Below are 23,266 nucleotides of genomic sequence, written 5' to 3' on the forward strand. Positions count from 1 at the left end.
AAATATTCGGGTTTATTTCAATATGAATATATACTATTCAATTGTATATTAAAATAATATTATTAGAGAATTCCGCCCATATCTGTTCAAGTCAAAGTAGATTTGAGCTAAAATGAAATATATTAACTGTCATTAATTCTTCGTAAACATTCGCAGAATAATTCAATTGGGAATACGCCAGTGTTGGGATCAAGTCACTACCTTCGAGTCACGAGTCATTGCATATTTTGACTCGAGTCAAGTCAAGTCAATCAATTTTCGAAGGTGACTCGAGTCAAGTCAAGTAACCTGTTTTTTGGAGTTGAATCGAGTCAAGTCAAGTCAAGTCACGAGTCAAGTCACAATTCAAGTCAAATTGAATTTCGAAGTATGAGTGATGATCCAAAGGCATTACGTTTTGCTAAGTGTGTGAAAGACAAATGAATTGGCCATTTATCTTGAGTCAAATAACGAATATAAAGTTAATTTAACATGCAAAAAGACACTACATCGCCCACGCACATGTACATTGTACAACTGCCATTAGAATACGTGAGTTGCTGTACACTATGTACAGTTACATGCTACAGTCAGTTATAATCAGCCAAAATATAGGACCAAATACGAAGCCCCGAGAAGTTGAAACAAATTGATCTGGTACAATAGCCTACACTGTAAAAAATAAAGGTGGATTTTAGGGTGGAATCGGGGCGGAAATATTGTTTCCTCCTATGGTTGGAGGAGGGAGAATATAATACACCTTCAGAAAGGTGATATTCTTCTTTCCTCCCCTATTTGAGCGTGAATGATGACTTCGCCTATATACGCGTGAGGCAGTGTTGGGACGACTCGAGTCAGACTCGAGCCACCTTTTACGAATGACTTAACTTGACTCGAGTCACTTTGCTAAAATGACTTGACTTGACTCGGCGTATAGAAGAAATGTGGATTGACTCGTGACTCGGAGCAAAATTCACGAGTCAATTTCGAGTCATCAAGTATGGTCGGCGTCGATAAAAATCACTGTATCTTGCATGTGTTCGAATTGTTCGCGAAACGATGGTTTGAAACGCAGTGAGAGCGACCAATCACTCAATGATCGTGCGTTGCGATGCCGATCAAGATAGCGTAAGCCGATCAAGATAGCGTAATGGTTAAGCGTCCGGCTTCTTGATCGGTAGGTCGTGGGTTCGATTCCCGGCCGGGTCAGACCAAAGACCTGATTAGTAACACTGGTATCCATGGCTTCCCTGCTTGGCGCTCATGCATTACTGGGATAGCGTGGAGGGGTGGTGCATGACTTAGAAAGTCGTAAAGGCTATATCTGCACTTCCTTGTCCAGCGGCATATGCACATCATGCACTCATGGTATGCATATGCGCAGATCGTGTGTATGTATATCATGAGTCGGTGTATATGCCGCAAAAAAACATCAAGGACAAAAATAAACTACGTCCTTCCTTCCTTTTACTGAACCTCGATTGTTTTTTCACAAATAAATTTTCCGCAAATGAAGTGATCGAAGCTTACAGCTTACGTTGTCGTAAACTGTAGTAAAATAATCTATTAGCAAGATGTCTATTTCTGCTCTTTGTTCTTACTTTAACGAAACCTCTTTTTTTATTGAAATTTAATTCTAATATAGCTTAAATATTCCTCAACCATTGGCGCAGGCTCGAATTGCATCATATCAATTGGAAATTCGGTAATGTATTGCATCTTATCAATTCGTTTTTTTTTTATTATTTATTCTCTATTTTTGCTAGTGACTATAAACTGGGGCTATGCCTCGTATATGTGAGCGATACAGGGCCTTGTTGCGTGAATATCTTTCTCCATATTCGTTCATCGGTTCAGAATCAATGACCACTCAATCTATATTTCAGCCAGCTAGCAAAATGCAATGACGTAGCCTAATCTTGCCTCATACTTCGAAAAGGCAACTTGACTTGAATAACGACTTGACTGGTGACTTGACTCGACTGGAATCGAGTCAACTCCAAAAATCGGGTGACTTGACTTGACTCGAGTCACCTTCGAAAATCGATTGACTTGACTCAAGTCAAAATGTGCAATGACTCGAAGATAGTGACTTGACCCCAACACTGGCGTTAGGTGCATATTCGGGGTTGATGTCGCTAAATTGAAAGTATGTGCGCAAGGTGGCTGGTTAAACAAACACATGAAGGCCGAAGAGATAGTAATATGTGATTGTGTGACTGCACACACTGCGATACACAGAGGAAGCGAGATAATATTTATCGGCCAACCATGCAAATTAAGCACATAATCCTTGAATGAAATTTTAATCTCTCTCTCAGTATTAGGGGGAGCAGATATTTGTTCAATTTGAAAGTGTTGGAATCAACAATTACCCAATCGTCCGTTGAGCGGCCATTACCGTTACCGCATATAGTTTGAAGTTTGCTGTTGCCATTGTTACGGTGCGAGTTACATGGTCTGTGATTTTGACTGTTCCGTCATAATAATGCAGACGGTGAAAGATATCGTCAGACCGATACCTGCTTCTGATTCGCTGTTGAATTACTAAAAAGTTCGGGTGGTAAAAAATCGGCGCCGTCAACGCACAGAGAGGAGAATCGAGTTTTTGCGAGTCCGCTGAGTATACGAGAGGGAGACATCAGGTTTATGATTATGGATTGGCTTTGCCCTGTTGAGGGATGCGTTATAAAGGCTTTCTCGTGTCGAACATACTTGCTCAGCCATTTGCGAGGCTATCATCCAACCTGTCAGGTGTTCATCTGTAAAATTGGATCGTGCAATCACACTGCCACCACGTACCACAGCTACAGGATGCATTTAAATTGCCATCACATCACGGTACAGGCAAGCGGATCTGCTGAACTGATGGATGACAATAGTGATCTTGTGGTGAGCGAAAATCCTGGATATATTCAGCAGTCATGTGAAACTACTGCCTTCGCATCAACACCAAGCTCGGTCACTTTCAAGGATGCCTGCCTGAAGTTGAACTTATCCATGTTAGAGAAATTCACGCTTCCCAGGTCTGCTGCCCGACATATTATGCTGGAATTCATTAGGATAATGCAGGATTATAAAGACATTTCCCAAGTAGACTTGGGACAAGTAATTGATCAATCACAGAGTGAGTACTTTTTTACGAGGTCATTGCTTCGCATAGGCTTGATCGAGCCAATTGAAAAGTGGCCGTTGCAAAACTATAATTTGAAGTATCATTATATTCCGTTATTGCGTGTTCTTGAGAAATACATCTGTCACAAAGATGTAACAGAGAGCATGGACAGAAGCCTTTCTGAAAGCTATAATGGCTTGCTGAACAATTTCTGTGACGGAACTTTATTCATGGAACATCCTTTTTTCAAATCCGATCGCAACCTGTTGCGTATTCATCTATACGTTGATGATCTCGAATTGTGTAATCCTCTTGGAAGCTCTAGAATAGTCCATAAGTTAACTTGTTTCTATTTTGTTCTGGGCAACGTTGAGACTAAATATCTTTCAAACCTTAGAAATATTCATCCTGTCATCATTGTGAAAAGTTCAATTGTTAAGAAGGTAGGTTACGCAGCTGTACTTGAACCGTTATACCATGATTTGAAAACATTAGAATCCTCTGGTATCACTGTAACACTCCCCAATGGCCAAACTAAACAGTTACGAGGGGGCCTAGCCACTATCAGCGCCGATAATCTGGGTAGTCATGACATTGGAGGATTTCGAAGATGCTTCAATAATGGCCGAATCTGCAGATATTGCATGTGTGACTACAGCGAACTAAGACTCAAGTTTTCCGAGGATATGTTTTCAATGCGTAATATATCTGACCATGAATGCCATGTTCGAGATGTTGCTGGAGATTCTAGACTACAAAGTGCGTATGGTGTTCGAATGGGGAGCCCTTTAGCCGGTCTAGAGTCTTTTGATGTTATTAACGGATTAGTCCCAGACGCAATGCACGACATTTTACACGGAGTAATGCCAAATTTGCTTCAATACATAATTGACAATCTGATTCTTTCTATTATGACAAAATCCAAACTGATCGAGTTAGTACAAACCTTCCCTTTTGGCAAATACGAAATTCGTAACAAGCCGCGTTTTACAGGATCCGTCTCAACATTGACGGCTACACAATGCTGGTGTTTGTTCAACCATTTTGGCTTCATAGTAGGGACTGAGGTTCCAGAAAAAAATGAGATTTGGGAACTATATCTTGCATTTTCCCGTATTTCTGATATAATTTTTGCAAAACGTGTGTCGTCCGATATGGTCAATGAATTGAATGTTCTGGTGGTAGATTTTTACAGAACAATTCTGGAATGCGCACCTCATATTATAAAGCCAAAGTTTCATTTCTTGTTACACTATCCGTCCAGAATCCAGAAATATGGTCCGTTGTCGCAGGTGTTATGGTGCCTAAGGTACGAAAGCTATCATCAAATTGTCAAAAAAATCAGTCGAAGTTCCGGAAATTTCAAAAATATTTCATTTACAGTGGCAAATCGTTTGCAACGGAGGAAGTGTTATGAAATGTTATCTGAAAATTGCTTGACTGATAGCCCACCAAACATTGACATTGAAAAAATTTTACTTTCAACAATACCACCTTGTTATGCTCCCTTACTAGGGTTTGACAATTGGCCAGAGGAAACAGAAATTGGTAGAGCCAAAATATACGATGATGGTTGTGATAAGTTTCAATGCAATGGAATTTATTTGGTTGATGAAAATGATGACGGCCCAATTTTTTGTAAAGTTGAATTCATTATAATTATTGCTAAGCAATGGAAGATTTTGGGGCAATTACTCAAATCATCATTTCATCGTCATATGCATTCTTATTCTGTGTACAAGACCAGTGTGTTCCATGTCTTTTCTCCGAAGGATTTAACCTACACCAGACCATTTGATCTATATTCAATCGATGAGTCCAACTACATTAGACTTCATCACTGCGTGTGCTTTCCAGATGCCATCCATTCATGAACATTTTCTAATCAATCTGTCTCTTTAGGTAGCCATGAAGTTGCTAGTTAAACTATCTAATTATTCTCGGCTGATAACTGTCGACGATGATTCTGAGATAAGAGATAAAGTTTCAGAAATATACAAAGATGAGCTCCATAACTGTGACTTCAAAATCCAGTGCTTTGACAAAAGATTTGACCAGTATGTTGATCTGGAGTATGCGGATGTTGCAGAATATGACATCCTCAAAGTGGACATTGTAATACGTGAAATAATTGAAGGTAAGCACACACTGCATACACATCATGTAGCATTTACTTGAAAATTACCAAAAAACGATCTGATTTGTGTATTACTGAATACCAACTGATATTGGTTCAGACCAGCTAACACAACCACATTTCTCTGTGTTGCAGATCAATGTCTCCTTACTGATTTACGGCCCGATTCGTCAGTTTCCGTCCAATTGGATAGCACTGGCGGTGAGTCAACAATGATTGTTTGATCAAAGTCACAAATATTGTGTTCCACTGTGTGATACAGATCTGGACAACCGGATAATTCTATTGGTGTAATCTCACTAAATTTTTTATTTGTGAAATATTTCCATGCTCTAATTCTAATCTAATTTGAGAAACTTGTAGCTCTAATTCTAATCTAATTTTGCAAAAGATGTGTTGCTCCAAATCTAATCTAATTAGGAACAAACTGTATCTCTAATACTGCTGCAAAGCCAATTTTGGTTCCTTCAGTATCCCTGCTACCATAAGTACACATCTCTTTATCCAGGTAACAGTATTGTGAGGGACTACATCTTGCGTTCAGTACTTATAACCTTTTAGTTAACCCGCTACTTTTTACGGTGGTCATCGAATTCGTGGATTCTTGTAACGTATTGCTATGATTTTCTCAGCATTTTCATTTGTATTTGTCCTGAATTGATTATTCTTTACGATTAACCTTGCACGTGGTGCACCAGACCTTTATCGGTGATATGCGCCACTTCCCTTTTTACCATCTATAATAATAATAATAATCCAGGTAATTATTGCATTGCCGAGAAGATGAGCGATTCATTAGATATGCTGTCGGGGACCCCCCTCAATTCTACGCCAGGTATCCCTGACAGAAACGATATAAAGCATATACCTACGTTACATTCATTTTGATTTCTTAAGATGGGATGGAGCAATCAAATCTTGTTGGCTTCAGCAATGAAACTCCTAGCAGAATGATGGGCACTGATGATGGAAACGATAGATCTGGTCAGTATATTAGTCGCTTTGAACATTAATTATGAGATAACCAAATATAATACTATTTGATCCGTCTCATTTGCTGAGATTGTAGGCTACGCAAAACAAGCTCAGTCCATTGTTGGGAAAAAGTCTCTATTTTTAAGTGATAAGACATCTCGAGTCACTCATGTACTCGATTTTGCCCAGCCCTACTGCTACGGTGTATATCAGAGGTCGCGAACTCAAAACGGGTCGCGAGCCACTTTTCAAAATTTGCCGAGGCCGCGGGCCGCAAGACTTCCATATCGATATAAAACAGGCAACGCTGGTTAACGTTTTCACTACTTCGTTAAGATGGAATGGAGCACACATATGACAGCAATGAAGCTCCCAGCAAGACTCCGCTTATCGAGCCTGAAGATGAGGAGTATGAGCCTGAACTCAATTGGTCAGCTGCAACATATACATTTAATCTACCCAACAACGTGGAACGTCAGTTAGAAGGCTACCAAGGCTACCACGTCAGTGCTGACAACGAGACAACTACCACCAGGTGTAAAGTTCCCCGCATTCAATCCCCCATTCCCCCACCAAGTACCGCTGAAGACGACATAAGTGTGCTAGCTCATCAACGTGCCTTGAGAGAAGAATTTCGTAAAAAGTATCCTGATCCTGTTACCATGGTGGACAGGATGAACCGGACATTGAAAGACCGAAGAGACAAAATTATGGATGGTATGTCGACTCGAAACGTGATGGAAGTATATCCTCATTTTCAGAGTGCCCGCTGGGTAGGTAACGTCATCATATTCGCAATATTTTTTTTTTATTATCTCAACAACTGAAATTTTTCAGGTCCTTGAAGAAATGAAACTAATTTGTCACACCTCTGGGTGCATTGATGACCTTTGTAAAGTTGACCTAACCAAAAGAATATTAGAAAACAAGTGCAGCTCCGCTCAGTTGTTGACAAATGCAAAGCAAGTTCCAGTAGCCATTCAAAAGCTGATGAGTACGTTGTTCACTTTCTGCATTCCTATACTTACATCGTTGCAATTAGGCTGTTGGTTTTAACAAAACTAACGATCTCGTCAATTATGCAACCAAGTAATTAATTGTCATGCATGATTTGGTATAACTTAATTAGTCATGATCAATTGTACAGCAATCAACATCAGGACTTGGCATCAGTTTTTGTGGCATTTTTGATCTATGTCAGGGGCAGCTAGCCTGTAGCCTTGGAAGCCAATATGAATAAATGGACATAATAGACAATTTAATGCGGATATTTGACTTCAAGTTAGTGCATGCCGACTGTGCGGTGGAGTGCGGCTGTAAGCTGTTTTCATATCAGAAATTGGGCCTAAATAGAAAAAAAGTTGGTCAAGCCTGATCTATACGAATACCTCCTTAGCAAACAACAAACTTATGCTCTGTAAATTAGTTGTATTTTGTGTTACAGAATCTGAAGATCTAGACTGGATGGTGGGTCTACCTACCATTTTTGGCGAAAAATATTCAAACTTCTTCCTGGTTGATCAGGTACGAACATTCATCGATATTATCAAGTAGTTGTTTTATTTCAATTATACATAATTCATGATTGTCAGAACCATTCGACAGTCCTAGTCGCAACGTTTTTCCCCACTGTGAAAATCACCCAACTAGCATTTTAGAGCAACTATGTAATTATGGTTTAGACCAGGGGCGGGCAACTTCTCCAGTCGGCGGGCCGGATACCCCAATTTTATCCAGATATCAATTCATTAGGGTTTAGTAAGTGACGAGATAGCATGGTAGTTGAACTATGTGACCTATTATCTCGATATTGAATTCATGCTGCCCGCGGCTTCTACGAAATTTGAAAGTGACCCCCCGCCCGTTTTGAGTTGGCGACCCCTGGCATAAGCGGTGTCTTACAGAAGCCTAGAAGTATGTCTTGCTACAAGTCGACGGTTACGGAATCAAAAATAAGAATTATTGGCCTAGTGTAAATGACCGTTGTAGTCGACAAAGACCATGATTACCACAACTGACATTAGGTTTGAGTACATCGTAAATTACGTTAATGTAATAACTCTTCTCGCTTCGACGCACTTACGCGTAAGCTCCACCCTCGCTCGCTGTGCATACATGTTTATAATGACAAACAGTCACTAAAATTTGACCTATGTCAGCAAGTAGCGGGGAATCTTGGACGACTGGGGACTCGGGCCACACTATCATGTAAGACAGGGGCGGGCAACTTCTCCAGTCAGCGGGCCGGATATAGGAAAATTAAGTACTTGGCGGGCCGGAATGCTGAATTGATACACTATTCGCCCATTTATCCACATACCCAAGGAATAAATCGTATTTAATGAATGTATTTCAACGACAGCAATGTAACTTCAAAGCTATAGGAATAACATACAGTCACTAAAATTTGATGTATGTAATCAAGAACTGGGTATCTCGGAAGACTGGCGCCGCGGGCCACATTATCATGTAAGACGGAAAACTGTCCGCGGGCCGGATCCGTATCCGCGGGCCGTATGTTGCCCGCCCCTGAAGTAGACAGTTACGGAATCGAAATATGAAATATCGGCGCAGTGTGAATGGCCATTGTAGTTGAGTACATGGTAAATGCCGATAATGGATGTCTTCTCGCTTCGACGAACTCGCTCGCTGCGCATATACATTAGGGCTGTTCAAAAATAACTTTTTGCTTTGGATTCCAGCCATTCACTGATTAAATTGTCAGGTTACCCTATGAAACGCTGCACACCAAATTTGGTTCGATTCTATCAAGTATAGGACTCCGCAGATCCAATTAAAATTTTTAATTTATTATGGAAAATTTAAAAAAAAAATTCTCAATTTTCCTGCCAATCCCGTGAAATTGTTGAGCTGTCTTCAAAGACGTTGCAAAACAAATTTGAGTCAATTCCGACCAGTAGAAGCGGAGGTATGTAAGTTTTTCGTTGATAAATCGCGGATTATCCACCAATCAAGGATAATCCGAGAAATTTCAACGAAAAACTCCAATAACTCCGCTTCTACTGGTCGGAATTGACTCAGATTTGTTTTGCAACTTCTTTGAAGACAGCTCAACAATTTCATGGGGTTGGCAGGAAAATTTGGAAATTTTCTTTTTTGAATTTCCCATAATAAATTAAAAATTTTAATTGGATCTGCGGAGGCCTTTACTGGTTGGAATCGAGTGAAATTTGGTGAGCAAGGTTTTCTACTGCAACCTGACGATTTAAGAGGTGACCGGCTTGAATCGGGAAAAAAAAGTTATTTTTGAACAGCCCTAATATACATGTATATAATAACATACAGTCACTAAAATTTGATGTATGTAATCAAGAACTGGGGTATCTCGGAAGACTGGGGCCGCGGGCCACATTATCATGTAAGACCGTAAATTGTCCGCGGGCCTGACAAAATCCCTTCGCGGGCCGTATGTTGCCCGCCCCTGATGTAAGACGTAAAACTGTCCGCGGGCCGAACAAAATCCCTTTACGGGCCAGATTCGGCCCGCGGGAAGTATGTTGCCCGGCCTTTGTTTAGACACATTATATTCCATAAGGTATATAGCCCATTGCTAATAAATTGTTTTTAGTCTAGCAACCATTCATAACTAATGACGTTGCTGGGAATTCAGCAGCAGAGCAGTCATATTTTCTATCGCTGCAACTGATGAAATTAGATGAGAGCAATTGATCATTTACTCCTGCTCAAACGACCTGCTGTTGACGATCCCATTCAACCTTTTCATTGCGGTCGCATTGAAGCAGTGGCATACATATTATGGCGTTCCGCAAAGCAATTTCAGGATGTCCGCACACTCGATTGACACCTGCCTGTCAAGTCCATATAATGTTCATATGCCCGAGCCAAAGATGGTGAAAGTAGTTAACAAGGCTATACTGAAGTAGAAGTAGAAAGACAGAATTTTGCTCAAGTGCAAATATTGTTTTAAAGCAGCTACAAGTAGAAGTAGTTTGACTGTATTTTGATACTACTCAAGTGAGTAAGTATTTTTAGTAGTTATAATACGCTGCCAATATGTATGTTTGACCTGTTTCACAATACGAAACCTTTCTTTAGATGCCCAAATCAGCTTACCCTACTATTTGCTTTACTGTGGAAAAGAAGGAGTGGGCGATCTGTTTTGATGGTGAAAAAGTGGGGAGTATCAACAACTTCCATGAAGCATTTGCAGTGATGCTATCGGTCCACTGGATATTTGACATTCAGTTTTCGAAAAACATCAAAAATTCTCTGACTTTCATGTCAGTTCTGGCTCATTTGCCCGTGAAAGAGATCAGTTATTCTGTTCGAACCAAACTCGGAAAAATCCGTGATTAATTGGAAAATTGAAAAAGTTTGGAATAAAAGTGATGTTGTGATCTATGTCCACGTGAATTATGAAGATTTATTGTGGATATATGTTGTGCGCATCGAAGTCGTTTGACGAAGATATCCGGATAGGATGAGGTGATGTCTATATAGGATGAAGTGGTGGTTTACGGATAGGATAGGGGAGGAAAATATTCCACCTAAAATAGGTGTGGGAAGCCCACCACCCTCTTAGGGTGGGAACAAATACCTCCTCCTATGGGTGATTTTTGAAACACCTCTGTAAGGTGGCCACAGTTTTTACAGTGTACACTACCCATCTACACATCCGTAAGAACACAAACGCACAAACTATATTTGTTCGATTTAAATCATACAAGAGGGTTGGCAAAACTGAGCAATGCGCAACGTAAGCATTGAGCCGTCCAAGAAACAGAGACACATTGCTATTAGATTGATCTACTACTGGTACGACAACGTAAATTGTGATCGCTTTGTGTGCGGTCAATATATTTGTGATGTAACATTGGAGGATCAGTGTAAAGTACAATCAGTGAATGACTGATTGCTCTCACAAGTGACACCGACGTATCTTGAACAATCCGAACATACACAAGACACATTAATTTAATCGACACTGTTTACTTAATGACTTGAAATTGACTCGTAAATTTTGCTCTGAGTCACGAGTCAATGCAGAATTCTGAAGCTCCGAGTCAAGTCAAGTCAAGTCATTTTTGCAAAATGACTCGAGTCAAGTCAAGTCAAACGAAAAGTTGACTCGAGTCAAGTCATGACTCGAGTCATCCCAACACTGGAATACGCCAGCCCGATCATCTACGGGCGAGGTCCTAAATATCTGCGCTTGCCACCATAGCGGCATAGCATAATAATCAGCAATACAAATGTACTTGATATAAAATAAAAAACACTGCTATACTTGAGAGATTACAATATCACTTAATTTCATAGTTAATAATAATACTATGTCTTTCGAGTCAAGGCTTAGTAACAGCCACAATAACTAGAAAAGTGATTGATGAGTGCGATAACACAGCAAGGAGATACATGGTAACATCGACATGATCAAAATCAAAATTTTCACTCGCGACCACGCCACAAAAGTCACGGAATACATAATGCAAATACTCCACAAAATGCTGAGAGGTTACCTAATAAATATGGTGAACGTTAACGTAAACTTGATGATCGTAGGAAAATACGCATAATTTTGTATAATTATCTTGGAATCATAAACCGAACATGGCGACAGTGCAAATGTCAATTTGGCCACGATTAATTAAAACTCTCCGACAGGATGAAACGATCATAAACTGGCACTTAAACTCGATTTCGATAAAGGACGATAAGTAGGCCTAATCCAAGCATGTATGCTACCAGCACGGAAAAGATAAAAAAAATCTAAGACCAAGATGATCATATAATATTGTGCTACACTACTCACTTCACACCTGGTATGGTTGCATGTTAATTTCGGCTCACCAACACAATCTATCTAAAGCACGCGACATGCTCAACAATCAACCCAGCAAAACGTTGCAGCTATCGGAAGCATTTTGTTTGGTTACCTTCGAAAAGATCTTCGGGAGGCTCATCAGGTCCAGCATCTAATTTAAGGTCATCTGGTCGTACTATAGCAGGAAGGGGCGTTTGCAAGGAGTGCCTCATCTCATCTATATCGCGTCTTTCGTCTTGTTTAGACTCGTCGGACTCTTGATTCTCAAATCTCACGCTCTTTAAAGCTGCGTCTGAGGGAGTGGGTGTCCCAGGTACTAGGGTCTCGCTTGATGTGGCCGGAACGTCAGTCACCACAGATTTCTCGTCCTCAGATCGCTCCGAATCGAATTGCAATTCATTCTTCTCTGCTTCTTCAATGGCTGACGGCACGTAACTTGGCTTTTCGGTTGTCGATTCTTCTTCGTTACCGCTTACGCTAGCGTCGTATCCGTCCTTTACTTCGGGACTGACGTGTTCATCGGAAGTGACGCTTGTGATCTCGTCTCCGGCAACGATAGCATCATCCGCTGGTTTTTTGTCTTCCTCTTTTTTGTCACCCTCTTCAACTTTCTCATTCCCATTGTTGGATCCGTTTACTTCGACGCTGGATTGCTCTCCGATGTCGGCTATTTCCGTTTCTCGCTCTGGAGAATTTTGTTTAGGAAGATCTGACGCCGGCGGGGTACTAGCTGAGTCGGTATCTTGTTGGATTTCCTCTGATACGTGTTCCGGAGTGCCACTTTTCGACCTATTACTGGTCTCAGTGTCTTCGGGACTTGCTATCGTGTCGCTAATCGTTTCGGCTGTTGTTGTTTCGGCAATATTCTCTGCTTGATCTATCGCCGGCGAGTCTGCTGATGTGTAAGTATCGCCATCGGCAGACGTGACCGTTATGTCTGGAGTTTTCGCTCGTGACAGTTCCATCTCGGTGTCTTTATTCGAGACTCCTGTCGCATCTTCTGTTACATTATTGCGATCGGTTGGCGAGGCCTGTACGGAGCGATCAGGCTCTCCAGGCGAGCCTGGCCCTTCCGCGTGTTCGGGCCCGGCTGCATTCTCGTCGGCTGCATCGTTACTGTTCTTCTGCTGAGATTCTACAGGCCGTAAAAATACACTATAGTTGACTTGATATGTTGGCACTTAATCCAGTGTAGACTGGGCAGTAGGCAACGACTATACATCCATTTTGTCACTTGGTACCAAGAATCGAACTTACAAGTTATGAGAGAAACTTTAACCTATAGTCACAGGAAAATTTCAGAAAAAATAGATCGAGATGTGTATGCCGAGACATACGTTAACTGCAACGTGCGGCCTAGAAAACAGCCAAGGTAAATAACTATATATTATATCACAAAATAGATGATATAGGCTACAGCGCAGAACTGCGAAATTGAAATTCGCGACGAACTAGGGATGGTGTAGCGTATTTCGTCCTTGAAGTTTTGTGATTGCGGGTAAAGTTCGATGCAAAGAATCACTAAATATTCAGGAATAGAAAGCAGGATATTTCGAGCAAACTTTTGTACCAAGGCAGACAAAATTATTGATACTGCCAAGGTGCTTGCTTGTGTAGTGTAGTGATTTTTATGCTGCCAACGCCATGCTTAGAGGGGTCCACAGTTGAAATGCAATAAATTTCAACCAAAGATGTTATGATTAAGTGGAAAATGTAATATATGAAAAAGGTTCACAGTGCAGAACCTACAAAGGTTCGTTTGTGAACGTGAACCTCTAAATTTCCGAGGTTCACACACAGAACGCGAACGTGAACCTCACGTTCACACCATCCCTACGAGGAACATTGCGAGATATTGTTTTTCCTTCTCTAGCAACGCGTTCTAGACTAGCAAAGGATTATTTCACGCAGCCTACTCCCTATTTATTACCAATAGTATATTAGAGCGGGGATCTGCAACCCTGGAACGCGAGATGATTCTTCATGGGGCGCAAAATGATCTGACGCCCAGGGTATATATAAACAAAAACACGTTGAAAAATGCAAGGGACACTTTCTAAATGGAAAACCGTGACTCTGTCGCAGATCTGGTAGTCAGTAAGAAGTGCTTCTATTTTTTCGAGGTCGGCTTACTTAATTAGGTTTTGTCTACTCTCTACTTTCACTACAATACTTCTCAAACGATTTTATTTTCAGATCACTTCCACTTCTACTGGAACATTTTTTCGGCAAATAAACTACTTATCTTTTACACTTTGCAGGCTATTTTTAAATGTAAAAAATAGTTTTAGGATCAGTTAGCATCACTTTTGTGGTGTCATTAGCCATATATTTTTAGTCGCGGATATACGCTGTTACAGTTACCTCCAGTAGAGTAGCGAAGCTGCATGACTACGTTGACAACATCTCACAATCTTCGTAGGTCACAATGACATACGGTAGCCACCACAACGATTATTCGTATTGTTTTCATTATATCTTATCAACTTAAATAAGGATATCTCTAAAATCAACAAAGCTGAGTGACAAATATCTATCTAAATAGCAACCGCGTCTATACAAAGTCCGATAATAAGCGCGGAATCGATACCGCAGTTTGAAATTAGTAATGACAATAAACGGCTGTCGATCGCAATTCGCAACAATGGCAACATGGGTACACACTACAAATGTTCAGGATTTCGGATTCTAATCGCACAGGAATCCAACATGTTTTTCTGAAACAGGATTGGATCCTGATTCACATTTTTGCCGAATGCGGGATTCGGATCGGTTTACAGGATTCTAAATTAGAAATATATCCACGGACAGAAATGGTCAAATCAGTCGTCGTTAGACGTTGGTACTCGAGTCAGAGTGATTTCCGAGTAAGTAAATATATGAGTATTCTATAGGCCTTACAAACTAAAAACCGTTGCATAAAAGTACAAGTAGTTAATAGGCGAACCTTCAGTACAAGATTCAAAGTGTAACATCAAGTAGTTTGGGCTAAAAATAAACTGGAATAGAAGTGCGGAAGTAATCTAAAATGTAAGCACTTGAGTATGTACGACAGGAGCAATAAATATCTGTCCGCCCGCCCTTCAACGGGATTTTTTGGATCCGGAATTTAACATTAAAACGGATACAGGATGCGAAATGCGCAACGACTCGAGTAGAGGTCGAGTCAATACACAAGTTGACTCAAGTCAGTTTTAAGAGAATGACTCGAGTCCAGTCGGGTCAACGAAAAATTGCGACTCGAGTCGAATCATTGCAACCCTGTCTCTATTACACATTACGTTCCGTTACCATACCTGGATCTTCCGCAATGTTCGAAGATAAGTCCGGTGATTCATCTTTCGGAGTTGAACTTTCCGTATTTTCTGTATTTTGAACGTTACCGTTCGTTGTTTCGCTCGACGCTGGACTGCCAGCAGCATCGTCCGCGTCACTGGGTTGATGAATCAAAACTTTCGGAGGCGGTACGCTAGACGCGGTCTGTTCCGAATCCGCGGTGTTTTCAGCCATGCTTATGATACAATATAGCTGCTCGAGAAATGAACTGGGATGCGCGCAGCATGTAAACCAATATTCTATTCACATTGAATGTTAGGAGGTGAATATACCTGGTAAATACAATGATTGAATAAGGATCGTTTAAAATAATGGCCAGACATGAACTCAGGTTTTCGTCTTGCCAACTACCAAATTAACTATAGGATGCTGTGCAGAAAATATTTATTTCTGTGGAATAATTTTGGATAGCTGTGCGACTGCCTGAGGTGGTCAAACTATTACATCGGTACTCAAGTAGAATTTGAAGTAGGGATTTACAATGAAGTAAAAACTAAATAAACTAGGCCTAGTTTTACCTAAAAAGAACCAAAAACTGCCAAGTAGAAGTAAAAATAATCTAAAATCATAACCCCCTGAGGACGTAGTGCGAGTGGGCAAGATCTACTTGAAGTACTTCTAAAAGTAGAAGTACTTAGTTACTGACCACCTCTGGCGACTGCACACAAGCCATACAATGCCTATATAAGCAGAGAAGGAATCATCTATGCTAGTATAGCTTATTCTTACGCTCAACTTGAGTAAGACAATGCTTTGTATAAGTAAAGTAGAAAATGAAAGGTCTTAATACTACTGAAAGTACATTTTATCGAGGTGTCGCAGACTTTTAGTAGTAAATCGGATGTAAGCTACTAAGTTGCATGTTCAATCATCACGCCAACACAAAATGAGTGAAGTCAAGTCACTACAGATAGAACTATTTTTCAGAATATATACTGTCAGTATGATAAATGGGCCATTTTACCGGTTGTTATGTTTATTTCACTGAAAATGGTGAATAGTGATGTAAAACCAATCATTTTAGAACTTCCTAGTCCTTCCGCAGTAGCTTTACCTAAAAAAACAACGTAACTACTTTACTAAGTAGTTAAAGGGGACAAAATCTGCTTGAGTAATCTCGAAAATTACAAGTCAGTGATCACATCTGACTATACTATATGCTGGTTGTGTAAATAACAAGAAAACAAACCTTCATAAGTTTTATATCGTATCATCCCGCCTTTGAGAATGTTGAATAATCGACAGAATGAGCCCTTACAATGCAGTGTAAGGCATAGCTAGATAGATAGATATGTATCTACATCTCTATCTTCCTGTTCTACTTGACCTCATTCACTTTTATGCGTGTCGCATCCCGTTACCGGAGCTGCGGTCGATTGAAAGTTATCCTAAACTAAAGTAGTCGCTAATCGTTTCCTACAACGCTACCTATGAATAACCAAGCGTTTCAAGTTACCTTAACAACATGTAGTTACATATATGGTACACACACGCATCACTGAGCTGTACTGATTGTAGAATGGTGTTTTGTTATATCAATTCACACTAGTGCCGGCTAACAATACAAGAATACTTTGAATGCCTGCGCGATACAATTATTCAGCTGGTACTCCCTTCAGTTTGTCTCGGTCAGCGAAATATTAAAGCCTGTTATAGAATACCACTCGAATATGGTCGCAGGTACTACTATAAGCTCAAACTGACGGATGGCTCCTTAAACTGGCAATAATTGGTTTCCACTTGCCAATGACATTCGAAACAATATAGGCTCTCCACTCTAGCCTATCTCGACTCATAGGGACTAATACTCTTGAAGCTCTCGAAGGCTCAACTATCCAGGCAATGGCATTTATGATTGTATCTTATTGCTGGATGAAACCCATAGCTTTCTATCGCCAATCGCGCTGATTTTACTATCGGAAGCACGTAATTATATTGATGTGAAGGAAACACGATTCGCTTGTCAAACAAGGCGCTATATAGAGCCTAAATGTGCAATGTGTTGCGAAGATTCAAATTTAAGAGGGATCTTAGCATGTCCAATATCGCAGACTTACGGTGCGGCGCATTGCAGAAAATTTAAAAGAAATGCCTAACGATTTACTCAATTATATCGTATAATTTGCGATGTTGAATAAACACAATATTAAAATCCGGGGATCCCGAGCTCTGCCCACCTCTTCATCAACTCATAAACAACTACTACTTCAACAACCCACTTATAAATTTGTCAGCGTGTCATGTAGTAATGCTTTTGGCACTCATACGTGAATATCTGAATGTATCGGCTTTCAATTCATCTTTTAAGTACAAATGTCTCGTTTTAGGAACGTTCAGGCCATCTGTAACTCGACCTTATGATAACGTGTTAATAATTAGCTATATCTGAAAGGCGACCATTGATTTCACAACTCTTTCAGTCCACGAATGACGATGATGATGAAGTATTCATATGAGAGAAATTACACTTGTCGGCACTAATTCTTTGAAAACGATAGAGAATCTGCTGCGGTGTCGTACAGAATTATTTTACATGGTCTTGCTGGGTATATCGAAGCAATTTCGATACAATATAATATGTCAATATTTCAATATGAGCAATATTTCTATTTTGACATCATCATCATCATTGGTTTAAAATTGCTAATAAACCAATGATGATGATGATATCAAAATAGAAATATTGCTCAACAGCTAAATTAGAATCCATCCACCTCGCTAAAACAACGAATTGCAAGGATATTATCAGGTGTAGCTTACACCTACAATTCAGCGACATTATCTGACCTACAATAAGATATTAGAGTTCTTAGAACGATAATGTACATTTTGAGTACTTCGGATCGCGCAATATAGCCCTATATACGACGAACTAGGCGAAATGACGACACGCCGCGACACCAATAATAGTAAAGCAGAAGTAATTTGTTACTGAGAACCTGCGTTATACTGATTAGTAGGGCAAGTTTTTGCAGCTTTTGCAACTATTTTTACAGCTTCCGGCAGCTTTCTAAATACTCGTAAGATATGTAGAATGCTGTTTTAAGCTGTTTGAAGGAATCTTATAGTGCTACTTTTTGCAACTTTTGTCCATTTTTTTCATGCAACTTTTTGCAACATTTTGCAGCTTTCTCGATTTTTCATGAAAGTATTTTCGATTTCGGTGAAATACACGGCCAAATTCGACTGAAACACCGTACATCAGCACCGAAGTAACGCTTTTACGTGTATTTCGGGAGCTGAGCCGGAAAATTGACCTTAGCAAAATGTGGTTAAAATGCAACTTCTGCAACTTTTGTTAAAAATTAAAAAAATGAATGCAACTTTCTCAGGTTTTTAGTGCAACAAAAACTTGCCCTACTGATTAGGAGTCGCAATTTTACGTTGACTCGAGTCATTTTCTTTAAAATAGAAAATGACTCAACTCGAATCAAGTTGTGTATCGACTTCACTTATTGTACTAAGAGTCATTGCACATTTGCGCACGACTCGATACATTACATGCAGGGTTGTAACCAAGTCACAATAAGGTTCCGAGTCACAAGTCAATCTCACTTTTATAGTTTTGACTCGAGTCATATTCAATTCACCACCGATTCAAGTCCGAGTCCGAGTCAGCTAGTAGAAGCTATAGTCCGAGTCATGTTTAATTGACTCGAGTCCGATATTATGTTCACTGTTAAGGTTCAAGCTCAGACCAAATCCCTTAAACTCTGTTTTGGTGATATTAAATGCCTCGCATTCATTTTCTCTATTTTCCATATTTTTCAAGTTCCAGTAGTGATAGACGAAATATTTGGGTTACCATTTTGGGAATCTGAAAGAGGACACTTTTTCAAAAGTTTCAGACTTACAACACCGGAGAAAAATCCTGAAAAATTGGTAAATTTACTCGAGTTTATAGCTGGTTGACCATAAAAAAGGTCATCACTTTAATTTGACTCCAAATTTACCCACTTTTTACTTAAATCCACTGGTTTTAACAAAGAAAAAGGTCGACGCCTTTCCGGCTCATATCCAATTTTCACATAGATTTAAACAAAATATTCAAAAAAGAGGAGAAATTCTCTAAAAAGACGACAATTGGCGTCCTCAGGGGACCCGGGACACTTTCAAAAAAGTCAAAAAAGAGGACAAATCCTCTCAAAAGAGGATGTATAGTAACCATACGAAATATGAATATGTGGTCACTTTACTATCCCGCGAAGTTCCTGTCTAGGCACTTGACCGTCCTAGTCTCGAGGCATATGTCTTGGTTGAGTCATAATGCGCAATGACTCGAGTACAAGTCGAGTCAATGCCCAAATTGACTGCAGTCAAATAGAGTCATAAGAAAATGACTCGAGTCATTACAACCCAGACTTTGTGTTGTGAAATTGAAAAATGATTGAAAAGCCATATCGGAGTCAGATTCAGAAACGAAATAATACAGTAACTTCTGTCGGGTCGGGTCGGACGGAAATCGGATTCTCAGATTACAAAATCTGCTCATCTCTGGTGGCCTAGCGAGTGCAAGCTGATGAGATGAGCGAGCATGAGCACCGTACACTGTTCAAGATAGCGTTATGGTGAAGTGTCCGGCTTCTTGATCGGTAGGTCGTGGGTTCGGTCCCTGGCCGGGTCAGACCAAAGATCTGATTACTAACACTGGTATCCATGACTTTTCCGCTTCGTGCCCATGCGTTATTGGGATAGCGGTGGTGCAAGACTTAGGAGCGGTACAAGGCTATATTAGCACCTTCCTTGTCCGGCGGCATATGCACATCGTGCACTCTCATGCAGGGTTGTAACCAAGTCACAGCAAGGTTCCGAGCAATGTTCCCTCTAAGCTGCGCACGTGCGCAAATGCGCAGTGCTGACACGGTCTCTGCGCACAGAAAATTCGAAGTGATGACCTTTTTCAGTCGTTACGCACTGTTGTCCAAGATTCTGCGCAGTGAGTTGTTGAGTGTGCGCAGACTCGTCAGAAATTAGAGGGAACATTGGTTCCGAGTCACAAGTCAATCTCACTTTTATAGTTTTGACTCCAGTTAAGTCGAGTTATTTTCAATTCACCACCGAGTGAAGTCCGAGTCCAGGTCACGGAGTAGAGTGTCAAGTCCGAGTCATGGTGTTTTGATTTGAGTACGAGTCCAAGTCATTGTGTTGACTGTTATTCAGTTCCGCGTTAATGTCGGTGTCCGGTCAATACCGAGAAAACCATTACCGAGAATACAATTACCGAGAATGGACACCACCGAGAATGGACATTACCGAGAATGGACACCACAGAGAATGGACATTACCGAGAATGCAATATAAGCAATGTAGGCATGTTATGCATATGCCCAGGTCGTGTGTGTGCATCACAGCGTCGCCACATTCGGTATAGATGCTCGGGTATAAATTTCTCGACAACGTCAGTCCCAGTTGACATTGGCCATTCTCGGTAATGTGTCCATTCTCGGTGGTGTCCATTTTCGGTAATGACTATTCTCGATAATGTCCATTCTCGGTAATGTGCATTCTCGGTAATGGCATTCTCGGTAATGTCCATTCTCGGTAATGGTTTTCTCGGTATTGGTATAGAACCGTTAATGTCATACGAAACCCACTTTTCACAACTTTGCTCGGTGATATCGAATGATTCGCATTCATAATATACTAAATTTCCTTATTTTTAACAGTTTCTGGTAGCATTTTAAGCACCAGGACTGATAGACGAAATAATAATAATGTGATAACTTTACTATTTTCCGAAATTTCAATGAAATGCCTGTCTTGGTAAATCGAGTCTCGAGATAGTGTAATGGTTATGCGTCCGGCTTCTCGAGCGGTAGGTCGTGGGTTCGATCCCCGGCCGGGTCATACCAAAGACTCGAAAAATGGTATCCGCTGCTATCCTGCTAGGCGCTCAGGAATCACAGGTAGCATGGAGGAGAAAAAAAAAACGGGGGCGCAGACTAGATGACCTCATGGGGCCGTATCGCAACTCCGTCGCCAAAGCATCTCGATGGTGCAGGCGAGAAAGAATATCATCTCTCTCTCTCTCTCTCTTGGTCCGAGTCATGCGCAATGACTTGAGTACAAGTCGAGTCAAATACGCAAATTGACTCGAGTCGAGTCATTTTTCATTTTTAACAAAATGACTCGAGTCGAGTAGAGTCACCAAAAAATCGCGACTCGAGTCATTACAACCCTGCACTCATGGTATGCATATATGCACAGATTGTGTGTATGCATAGCCTTTATAAAGGCTATGGTGTATGTATAATGTATATCATGAGTCGGGCTATATGCCGCAAAAACATCACGGAAAAAGATGAGCTAGGTCCTTTCCTTTCCTTTCCTGAGCAGTAAATAACGGATTTCGATTAAATACAAAAACGATTTTGAAGATTTTGTTTCACGATTTTATAACTTGAACTTGGACGAGAAAATTCTGATAATGATGCCGTTTCCATGTGCGGCCACTACTTGGCTTAGCCCGCATTGGCTGAGCCAAGGAATGGTGGCCGCGTTTCCATGTACTGTACAGTACATGATCAGCGGCCGATAAACGTCGGTGAACAAAAATTGACAATCGGTACCGGTACTTAGTGGTGAAAAGTTCGTGCTGCAGGATATCGACATTAAAGTACCTGCTAAATAATTTGTGGAATTCTATAGCTATTAAAGATGTTTCTGTCAAGATACCCGGAGTGGTGAACAAGGCCTATACAGCGAAAATCTTCTAAAAGGAACTATTGCTGTAGGGTGCTACAGCGTATAGCTATGGATAATATGAGGACAGTATTTAAATCAGCAACGTTGATATCCCGCCGAGGATTGTTGTTAATGCGTCCTACCAAATACCGCCGATGTAGCGAAGGTCGCCGAACCATTGCTGCCTATCCTTTCAATCTGACTATGATTTTATAGGCTACAAATTCGTCTCTGTTTGCATGTTTCAAATATTTTGTTTTTTAATAAAGAAACCATCAATTCAGGAAAGCATCGGTCATTGATCTATCCAAACATATTCTGATTGGAAATAGATGTCAGAATATTGGTGATAGCTTAATAGCTAGTCGTGAAGGCGGACTATGGGCTGCGTCATCCACATTCCACATGCTGGCAATTTGTTGCAAATGTCTTTCCGCTCACTCCTTCAAGAATTCGAGCTGTTCGTCGAGGTCGTCGCTTATCACTTTTAGAGGCTTTATTATTCTTCCAGATTCCAATTTTCTTCTCTTGGCGTTCCTTGAAATACCGTACCTGCATTATAAAAAAATGAGTACCGGTAATAAGCTATACAGTATACATCCTACATACCGGTACCACATACGCAGAAAATCTGAAGAATTACCACGAATAACCCGCCGGATATCAATAATGGAAGCTGACGTTCCTGGTGTGCCTTCATGTACTCGATAACACAATCCACTTGCACCACAAAATTGGCATCCTGCTGCGGCTGATGCATCACCGGCAACTCCAGGCTGCTTTCAAATCATTCTGTTTTGTTAACTAACAATAAGGTAATACGTCTATCAATAGTAAAGTCCAAATTCAATTATTCCCGCAATTAGCTTATACTCGATACACAAGAAACACCCAAGTGACTGCGATAGAAACAGACGACTGTAGCCAAGAGCGGAGCAAGATACTCTGCCAACCGTGAATTACTCTGACAACCACCAACCGATCGGGGCAACCACTTGGCAGAGTAATTTTGCTGAGTCATGAAAGCTATGCCCATATATGGTCACTCTGCCAACGAAACCTGCACATGGAAACGGCTGGTGATGGTGATGGTGATGCGCCTTTGTCTAGGAATTTGAGCAATTAGTAGATTGGGAGTTCTATCATAGTGTTCTAAGTGTCCTTTCACTACACTATGGTTCTATTTTACCGAATCGATTTCAGGAGTTGGATTTGAAACGGATTTGAATCTCAA

The 23,266-nt window shown here is 40.6% G+C and overlaps 2 protein-coding genes and 1 long non-coding RNA gene across 5 annotated transcripts in view; 1 reads left to right on the forward strand and 2 right to left on the reverse strand.

Moving 5' to 3' along the window:
- The window catches only part of LOC145437368 (uncharacterized), a 64,823-nt gene that overhangs the window by 3,840 nt on the left and 37,717 nt on the right, over positions 1–23,266 (reverse strand). For all 3 annotated transcript variants that reach the window (XM_080314588.1, XM_080314587.1, XM_080314585.1), the window contains exons 2-3: positions 15,309–15,620; positions 12,125–13,147 (exon numbers count right to left, since the gene is read on the reverse strand). In XM_080314588.1, coding sequence (XP_080170714.1) covers positions 12,125–13,147; positions 15,309–15,522 — 1,237 coding nt within the window. In that variant the 5' untranslated portion in view covers positions 15,523–15,620. The remainder of the gene's footprint in view (positions 1–12,124; positions 13,148–15,308; positions 15,621–23,266) is intronic.
- Positions 648–10,589, forward strand: LOC145437956 (uncharacterized). Its single transcript, XM_080315327.1, has 8 exons — positions 648–5,231; positions 5,367–5,432; positions 5,992–6,066; positions 6,129–6,215; positions 6,543–6,979; positions 7,044–7,200; positions 7,651–7,730; positions 10,284–10,589. The coding sequence occupies exons 1-8, from the start codon at positions 5,003–5,005 to the stop codon at positions 10,542–10,544; spliced, it is 1,392 nt and encodes a 463-aa protein (XP_080171453.1). The 5' UTR covers positions 648–5,002; the 3' UTR covers positions 10,545–10,589.
- Positions 22,257–23,104, reverse strand: LOC145437370 (uncharacterized). Its single transcript, XR_013914643.1, has 2 exons — positions 22,676–23,104; positions 22,257–22,584 (listed from the first exon to the last, which is right to left on the reverse strand). It is a non-coding gene; the product is annotated as an uncharacterized LOC145437370 (long non-coding RNA).

The sequence above is a fragment of the Botryllus schlosseri genome, chromosome 4 (genome assembly GCF_051294905.1).
Source record: "Botryllus schlosseri isolate E-star chromosome 4, Bs_hap1, whole genome shotgun sequence".
Taxonomy (NCBI): Eukaryota; Metazoa; Chordata; class Ascidiacea; order Stolidobranchia; family Styelidae; genus Botryllus; species Botryllus schlosseri.

Bases quoted from the DNA above. Each gene is read 5' to 3' on its own strand.
- LOC145437956 (XM_080315327.1), top strand. From the start codon at position 5,003: ATGAAGTTGCTAGTTAAACTATCTAATTATTCTCGGCTGATAACTGTC. The intron at 5,433-5,991 runs GTGAGTCAACAA...ATAATAATCCAG, and splicing joins CCAATTGGATAGCACTGGCG to GTAATTATTGCATTGCCGAG. The intron at 6,067-6,128 runs GTATCCCTGACA...TGATTTCTTAAG, and splicing joins CCCCCTCAATTCTACGCCAG to ATGGGATGGAGCAATCAAAT.